Consider the following 9,608-nt stretch of genomic DNA (forward strand, 5'->3'; position numbering starts at 1 on the left):
ACAGTTGCCCGGCCGAACTGTAACATTGTCCACGATATAAATAACTCGCTGTAGGTGTCGGTTTTCCAGGAAGCATCCAGCCAGAAGCCTCTATCTGTGTGGAATGTCAACTCACTGATTCCAGGAAGTAACCTGATGACCTGTGTTGGCAGCCACATCTTCAGTAATGTCCCCCACGCTGCACACACCCCCATACACACCCCGCACACACCCCCATACACACCCACCCCATGGAGCCAGGATCTGGTTGTGTTACCTCATCCGAGTTATCATGGGCTGAAGGTCTGAACTGGGCCCAGATAAAGGAGTGAGCACATGCTTCGTTTTGGTCTGTTATTAATCATGGCGGGCCCCGGAGGGGTTCATTTTGATTTATACAGTAGCCACTGCTTGAAGTCAGGTGGTTTTTATCAGTTATCTGACTGGTCGGTTTCGACTCTTTCCTCACATCCAATGAGCCCGCACTGCTTCGTCAAACGCTCCTGCCAGTCGAGCGAGAGTACGGGCCGGTTTCACTACGTCTGGAAGATCCTACGACCCAACCGTGAAATCATGACGACGACGCCACACGATCAGAGCCAGCGAAACACGCCAAAGAACGAGCCCCGTGAAAAAGAACGAGCTCATTACATAAACCGAGTGTTCTGCAATCTAAGCGCTTTTAACAGCCGCAGCGCGACTCCGATTACCTGCCCATGATCTTTCTCCCCAGTTCAATGACACAGACGTTACATAACAGAACACATACACGCTACACAATCCCACACCCAGAATAAAAGCCATGCAGGTCGGCCTGCAGGTCACCACGAAATTTCAGGGTTATGTGACTGGCGTACATAACTGGAAAACGAAAGTGACTACACGATTTGTACAGCAAATCTTGCTGAAGTCAGCATGAATGCAGAGCCAGGGTGTAGGTCCTTCTCACAACCTTCTGGGCACTTTAACGTTTCTCGTTTGAGGTCTTAGGAGATGAACAGAGCAGAAGTATTTCTTCACTGGGTTCCAGGCACAAGAAATGTCGACGCCCCCCCCCCCAACTCTATGTTAAAGCAACAAAGTGTCAAGAAGAGGTCAGATGTTGTGACCCAGCAGAAGTGCCGAGACCCCGCCCACCACACCAAAGCCCCGCCCACCACAAGCCCCGCCCCAGTCCCTCATGCAGAGAGCCACCTGGACCTGCGCGTCTGCCAGAGACCCAGACGTGCGTCTGACTGCACGCACCTCGGCTTGCAGCTCGCGGAGAGGAAGCGTGCAGGGCCCGAGGTGAGTTTGGGAAGACAGGAAGCCACGGTGCGGTTGGAGCACTCGAAATACAGTGCGTCTTCAAGAGACCGTGCAAGTGCCATGCACAGGCGTGCAGCATCTCTGCAGGAAGTCACACTACGCGTGGCACTGAAAGCTTATGTGCGCTATAGAGGCTCGGTGAGCGGGAAGTGAAACGAAAGCTTTAAGGTTTGTCACGTGTTTCCTGAAACATACATGCCGAAGAGACGAAAGAGGAGGAGGAGAAGAAGAAATGACCCACCCGTAACTTTAAAAACAGCCCCGCTTTGAACAACAGCCCCCCGCTTCCCCCAGACCGCATCCGGAGCCGCACGAACACACACACGAACGCGCAGACACCAACCAACACATGGATCTGTAAAGTGCATCCAAAATGTTTATTTACAACCTCTCAGTCAGAGAACGTGGCAGCAAGGGAAAAGAAAAAAAACAAAACAAAAAAAAAAAAAAAAAAAAAACCCCTAAATCAAAACAAAGACAAGAAAAAAAAATTCTGACAAAAAAAAAAAAAAAACCCAAAAGATGGCGGGGATTCTCCCTGAGCAGTACAGATACAAACAGATCTACAGGTGGTTCACACAGAGGTGATGTGACCGTGACCCCATCCACCAGGAGACCCGAACACTCAAACACAGACTAATTACACCGAACAATTATACACAGTCAGGAAGCGGAGGAAAAATAAATGCTTTGAATGGCTAGACATCCTGATTGAAATACACAAGGTGCTCTCGGCACCGAGGGGGACCTGCGGGAACCCGCGGGAACCTTCCCACTGAGGAAGATGATGAATGGGATTTCTCAGCATGGTTCTTACTGCCAGCCCAGTGCGGTCTGGAGGAAGACTCGATTGCGTTCCTCAATCCCAGCCTGCTTCAAAGAACGCCTCCCATTACCAGAGATGTTTTGAAAGGAAGGATGTCGGGGTGGATTTACACCCAGAGGGAGATTCACCCCACCCCCTCCTCTCCAACAGTTGCATGCCACGTATCTGCTATATACAAAGACTATTCATTTGCGGATATTCACAGTGGAACTATTATCTGCATACAAATATTATTTACATACAGTATTATTTAGAGATTTAATTTGAACTTGATGGTATAAATGGGGACAGGGGATCCAATCTAAAGTGAAAGTAGCAAAAATCAATGAACATCAATACACGGAGTCGTCTGAAGGTCGTACATGCTGGGTGACTTGAGACTGCGCAAATGTCTTTAGTCCCTGCATTTATAGGTTTCACTTTCTGCAAACCGTGAAGGCTCAGGGTGAAGATTCCCAGCACTGTTCTCCACAGTTACTTCAGAAAGGCCATCGGAAACCCAATCTGGGGGACTTTATGTCTGCAAACAATCCATCACCAGCAACGACCTTCGGATTCGGCCTGCGTCGTTGCTGCGGTATAGGGTTCGTCCTCTAGTGAACGCTACACTTCGCCCACAAAACAAAGCGTGAAAACGAAAGAACCCACTGGCTCCCACTCGAACTGATGACATGGCGGTTTGGGGGACTAGGTCTTCATTACCTGGTTCACCTGAACGTCACATCCTGATCCTGCTGTGGTCTGGACAAAATCTGGGAAGACCCCAGAGACTCAGGCCTCCTCCGCTATGGACACCTTCACGTTGCATTTGCGCGTGTCCACCATTTATGGGCATGTAGTATTTGAAGGAATATTTGAAGCATTGAAAGGTGTGAGTGAATGAGGAACAGAAAAGTGGAGAGTGTGTCAGTGAGTAAACCTTCCTGTGCCTGTGGGCGAGACGCTGGTATGAGAGGAGACTTAATACAAAAACACATACACCATTAGTAAGGGAAGATGGGCTGAATAAGTCTCTGCAAAAGGTCTGAATCACTGGGCCACGCCCGATCCGTCTTCTGAAGATTCAGACGTTCTCATTGACGGAACACCATATTTGAAGTCTACTTCGTCAATTTAGCACCTGGAGTAAAAGATACAAAGCTGATTTTTACATTATCTGCTGCAATTTTAGATGTGCGCGCGGTGTGTGTGTGTGTGTGTGTGAGAGAGAGAGAGAGAGTCAGTTCAGTCTTTGTAATGGTGAGAATTCTGCACATGCTGTCCCTCTGGCGCTTGACCACCGTGGTCCTCTCCGTCCTCCTGCTCACGTGCCTCCTTGTCCTCCTCCGTGCTGATGATGTATTCCTCCGGGGGCCAGCGGAGCTCCCCACTCTCCACCTCCCCCTCCGTCACCTGCACCACGATGGACGGCAGCCGGTGCTTCTGCTTTCTGGAATGCTCGAAATCGGAAGGACCCGGAAAGATCTGCGGGAAGGGGACAAGATGGAAAGACATGTTTGTCCATGCTTGTCTTAACAGAAGACGACCTTCCATTATTCTTCTACAGAGCCGCTGTACACGCAGACCCAGATGAATGAAGGAACAATGACACTGCGCTACACTATGAACGCAGTGTGAAATGCTAAATGTGTGTTTAGATGCTGCACACACACACACGAACGAACGCACGCACGAACGAACGCAGAGCCCTTTCACTCTCATCTTTCTCTTTCAGTTTTGGCCCCAGGAAGTGGAATGTGGCCGGAGGCCATAAGCCCAGGAAAGACAATATTAGAAAAGACAGAGACAGAGTAAAGAGAGACAAGCACAGAGAGAAAGACTCAAATAATTAAGAAGCTTCAGTTAAAATGAGAAGTACGAAATACACCCTTGTGAAATGTCTTCTGGTTTTATTAGATGAGTGTGTGTGTGTGTGTGTGTGTGTGTGTGTGTGTGGAGAGATGCGTGTGTGTGTAGATGAGTATGTTTGTCACAGTCCAATTCTGCAAGTATCACACTGGTATGAGGTATATACACACACTGCACACACACACATAAATCCATAAACACAGCTTCAATAACAGGACCCAAAACACACTCTTCAGTTAAAAACACAGAACACAAGAATGAGCTCAGAATCCAAAAGGTCATGGAGGATGCAAAGCCCTCATTATACGAGCCTGAGCCTTAGAGACCTTACAAAGTGTTTTTTTTTCAACCCATGACTGCAGTACCAGGTCCACCCTCAACTCAGCCTTTCGGTTATCTCAGGCAAACAGCAAGAAAAAGACAATATACATACATAAGCGCTCACTATATATAGCTCTCCGTCCAAAGATCAAAACATTCTGTCTGCACGTCATCCAGCAGAACTGACTGGAGGGGTTGTGGGGGTTGAAGAGAAAGAAAACCTAATCCCCTGCAAAAAAAGTATATGCTGAGAGAGAGAGAGAGAGAGAGAGAGCGAGAGAGAGAGAGAGAGAGAGACTGGAAATCACCTGAGTGCTCTTTTTGAGACAGCCAATTCGTTCACACAGAACCGAGCATAGCCCACAACCCGCATACTGAGACAGACAGACAGGCAGACAGACAGACAGGCACAGTGGTGTCCATCAAATCATGGTTGTCCTCAGTTATGTTGAGGTCATTTTAGAAGGCAGCACACCTCCAGCAGGGAAGAGGCCGTGTGATATGAAAGCACCATGGATCTACATACGCCCCACCACCCCACCACTACCCCACCACAGGTGTGCGGGGGGGAGGGGCTCCATATCATACCTGAAAGGTGTTGCCGTCTTTCCCAGCACTGAGAAGCATGTCCTCAATCGGGGAACTGCTGATCATCACGTCCGTCATTTCACGACACGGCAGGAACACGGGGCTGCAAATGCGCGCGCGCGCACACACACACACACACACACACACACACACACACACACACACACACACACACACACACACAGAAAATAAAAAGATTAATAATTGAATCGAGATGCACCACCCATCACCACCACGCCCGCACCTATCCACAGTACAAACGTGCACGTTACACAAACGGAGGTGACCTCTATATTACGAGCGTCCCCTGGGCCCGGGGCCCACGCTCACACTCTTATAACTGCCTGTGTACCTCTCACATTTAGCCTGGACTCAGCGGAAAGGTTGGCGTGCCCTCGGCCATGCCAGCTACGCTGCATCTGGGTCAGCGGTTAGAAACATGAGGCCACTTGACAGTTTATCGCGCTGCTGCCTGGATATATTTACGAAGTTCCGAGTCATTGTGAGAGCGACCTGTGGCTGGTCGAGCTGCTGGATCAGGATCACGGGTCACGGTGAGGACCTCCACACATTCGCTCCATCGAGCATCCGCCATGCTGCAGGAGGCGTGTGTGAGGAAGAGGGCGGAGGAGGGGGGGATGGGAATCGATTGCAATTAATCCCAAGAAAACCACCCCAGAAGTTTCAGGGACCTGCACCCGCTGTTGAAGACATGGCAAAGCCGGGAAAGGGAATCTATTCCTGTACGGGCTGAGAACAGAGACTGCACAGTGGTACGCTTCTCACGGCGGTTATTTAAAGTCCGCTGGTATAGCAGCCACACACACACACACACACACACACACACACAGCAAAGGCATATCAAGTCAAAAGGTCCAGCCAAATAAACCCCAACCACAGAATTTACGTAAGCTTGGGATCAAAAGCCTGAAGAGAGAGGAAACGTCCCAGAATTCTCACAGAACTTTGGACCGGATCCGAAATGCCTCAAAACATGAACCGCTGACGTCTGCAGTCCAGCACACAGGTGAACAGGAAGTGTACCGACAGTTCAGACCTATGCGGGGGGCCACGATTTCACAAAACAAGTCGAAACACTGCACCAACAGACAAGTGAATTAAACACAACACCTTTGTTCCTTCAGATCCCCTCAGACACCACAGGCCACAAGGGCATTTTGGTGCAACAGGGACCAATAACTACCAATGGCTCCCAGTACAAACGTCAGAGTTGTTCTGAAAACCAGCAGACAAACTGAACACATGCCATCTACATCTCGAGCACCGGGGGGGTTCAGACGTCCGATTACAAAAATACAACTCACGTTTGCCCTGAAGTAATAAATTACAGTTTAAGCTCTGCGGTTCTGACCTCATTCATTCAATCACTTTGAGTCATTCCTGGCAGTTCATATGAGGAGTGAATGTTGTTGTACACACACGTCCACCGTGTGGGGTAGGAGGACCGAGGGTGAGGAGATTCAGAGAGATGGATACGTAAAGAGCCGAGCTGCGGAGGAAGCTAAACAGTCCAGAGTGGCCAACCATATTTCAGCTCGGAGGCCACGTAAACATCCTGCTTGGCTAAGAATAATAGAGCATCAGCCTAATAAAACACGAAGGGGCACAGGAGGAGAGGAGGTGCAGGAGAGGAGGTGCGGGAGAGGTTGGGAGGAACCTGCCTCCCCATCCCGGGGCCCGACGGGACGGACAGGCAGACACGAGGCACCTCCTTCCCACAAAACCTTGGGGGAAAAAATCCTCCCATCCTGAAAAAAGTTGAAACAAGCAAAAAAATAAATAAAAAAATCTGAGATATGGCTTCCTGCCAAGGACAGAGGGAATATAGCTATGGGAAGAGCTATTCACAGCATCAAAGCAAAGTTGCCGAGTGATATTTTCCAGATGTCTGTTTGGATTATAGTGATTTGTGTTGAATTCATGTAATTCGACTAAACCAAACTCTAGTCCAGGGGTACTCAAATAGAAATGATGAGGGGCCAAAATTTTTTTTTGAGTATGGGGGCTCTAGTCCAATATTTCTAATGGTGTACTTTAATAGCAGGTAGAAATGCTGGTTGCCAGATCCACAAGAATGCAGCGCTACAGGCTCCAGGAGAGAAACAGCCACATCTATTAGGTTTTACAGAGGGGAAAGGATTCTGAGGGCATGTTTAATGGAGGCGGATAAACCAATGGCCACCAATGCCTCCTGGAGATCTGCTGATGGCCAGAGCTCTGCTCCAACTCCCACACACCTGGGCATGATCTGGGCATGAGGTTGGAATGTGGCCCTGCAGAGAGGCGGGACTTGTGGAGGAGGGCGGGGCCAGCCCTCAACGCATGCGCTGATCTCCGAAACGGAGCAGGAGATGCCGAGATGGGACACTCCAACATCACGCATTCAGAACACGAAGAACCACCAAACTGGACCGGTGCCAAAGGAGCTCTGCAAGGCAAGAGGTGCTCCAAAACAGATCTGGGTCCACCCAAGACCACCTCCTCCAATGCACAACATAACCCATCTTGCAAGGACAAACTGTCCTCAGATCAGTGGAAACCGAAACCATTTACAATGCTACATTGTTCGGGTGCTCTTGCTTGTTTTGTAGCCATATTCTATTTACACTCACTCATTACAATGTTGCCCACACTGCAAAACCACATTATTTCTATTCATGAGAAAAGGAGAAGTTTTAGATGGCATCTGCATCTGCAAGCACCTTACAACTCTTACAGCTTGAGTCTAACAAGAAGTTTAGAGTTAAGTTAAGTTTAACCTTCCAGTGGTACCAGTAAGCCAGTTCCACTCCGACGCTTTCAGAATCACCTGAACGACGTAAACAAACATGAACACGGCATGGCTGACTGCGCTTAGAAAGGCAAGTCTTTTACACGGAGCTTAGTGAGGAGATCAAGGGCTTTTGCAAACAAAACCACCAGCAATTGCTTGCAGTACTGCAGAGAAACTGTAACTGCACGCACACGCACGCACACACACACACACACACACACACACACACAAAGAGATGTGAAGGTCAGATTTTCACATTCTGACAACTCAAAGTGGTTTCAGGAGATGAAAACGCAAGATGGTCACGGCCTCTTCAGGGCGGTCAGTGCCGAAATACGGTTTTATTAACGATTCTCACCAGCCACAAATATAATGGGTCGAAAGCAAATGGTCAAAGTACAAACTTTGTCTGCATTCACCACTAAAGCGAGGTTTGTTGTCTCTCAACTGAAGGAAGGGGGGTTAACTTCATCCTGGTTTTTTCCACCTCTAGAGTGACACGTGCTCGCGCCTCCGAAAGCCACACGATGACAAGCCGACATTGGTGCAGGCGGGACGGATCCGGTGTCCCGTGAAGGCGAGGTGCACTCACGTGAACCTGGAGGTACCAATGTGGGGTACTGACGCACGCGCCCCCTCTCCTGCCGCGCCCCTTACCTGTTGCATCAAGACCTATTTGTGGATTCAGCCTCAACGTTATTAAACATTGCAAATTCGTGAATGCAATTGGTAAAAAATACATATTGCTGGAAAGCCGAGCGAGTTGCAGGTAATTACTCGCTGTGCGGCGGCCGGTTGGTTGGTTTCACTGTGGAACGTGACCTTTTCTACAAAACACAGTAATGACTCACGTCGACCTATGCAGTGAATTTCGGTGGAAAAAACGCTACGGGGAGTGCCTGAAAATACCGCTAACGTTCCGCGGTGAGTCACCGTTATTTCAAAGTAGCTTGTATTTCATACAGTTATTGCAGTCGATGGGTAATAATTTAATGAATCCGCTTGATGTGAACGCACAGCAAATCACACAAAAACACTGATGACCTTCTCGCGTATTCCAGAGTGCCGTGCGATTTGTTCCAACTTTGCAAAGGTCGGGGGGGGGAATTCAACGCAACGTTTCGCAAAGCTTTTTGAACTGTTCGGTCGTCAACTTTTGAGGTTTTGATCAGATATTTGTTTAATTCACACTATGCACACGTGTGTTAACAAGTAGCCTGCTCAACAACACCACCATGTCTCGTGATGCGAACGTCCTACTAGAGCCTTCTAAAAAACTGTCTAAATTAAAAGTATCTTCTGGACGGCGTTTACATTAATTTAAAACCAAATTATCCATTAATTGCAAAACTGCGATACCTGTTGTTCTTTACAGCCTACGTTTAGCGAACACAAAAGACTACACATCTTACCAGTACACTTGAGGACAGTACACAGACATGTAGGTCCCTGCGCGTTTCTCAGCTGAGCGAGACGAGCGCTTCTTCTGTCCCTGCGCGAGCGGCGTGCGCGTGAACGTCTCGCGGTGCACGAGGACACGCGCTCAAAGACGCATCAAAGATCTACGGTGCAAAGTGCGGCGGCCGGGTACGTCTCCCCATCAACTACTTTCTGTCGATTCAGTGCAGCAAACTGTGGTTTATAAAGGAGGCGTGTAACTCAAACAGTTGGACACGCCCCTCCTCCCATAACACACACACACACACACACACACACACACACACACACACACACACACACACACACACACACACACACACACACACACACACAAGGGTTTTAACAATTCTTGAATGACTATAGCTGTATGAGAAAGAAGGAGCGCTCGCGGCTGCAAAGATGGCCAATAGGTGCGCTGCAATGATGTGTTTGATGACGACAATGGCACAGGACTCATTTCATTGGATGTTACGGATACTGCAAAACACACACGCGTCTGCACCG

The 9,608-nt window shown here is 48.9% G+C and overlaps 1 protein-coding gene across 1 annotated transcript; it reads right to left on the reverse strand.

Moving 5' to 3' along the window:
* Nucleotides 1–1,765: 1,765 nt before the first annotated feature.
* Nucleotides 1,766–9,332, reverse strand: lbh (LBH regulator of WNT signaling pathway). The gene is made up of 3 exons (XM_076985722.1): nucleotides 9,077–9,332; nucleotides 4,871–4,973; nucleotides 1,766–3,577 (listed from the first exon to the last, which is right to left on the reverse strand). Exons 1-3 carry the CDS (start codon nucleotides 9,103–9,105, stop codon nucleotides 3,338–3,340), a joined length of 372 nt encoding a protein of 123 aa, XP_076841837.1. The 5' UTR covers nucleotides 9,106–9,332; the 3' UTR covers nucleotides 1,766–3,337.
* Nucleotides 9,333–9,608: the final 276 nt, after the last annotated feature.

The sequence above is a fragment of the Brachyhypopomus gauderio genome, unplaced genomic scaffold (genome assembly GCF_052324685.1).
Source record: "Brachyhypopomus gauderio isolate BG-103 unplaced genomic scaffold, BGAUD_0.2 sc43, whole genome shotgun sequence".
Lineage (NCBI taxonomy): Eukaryota > Metazoa > Chordata > Actinopteri > Gymnotiformes > Hypopomidae > Brachyhypopomus > Brachyhypopomus gauderio.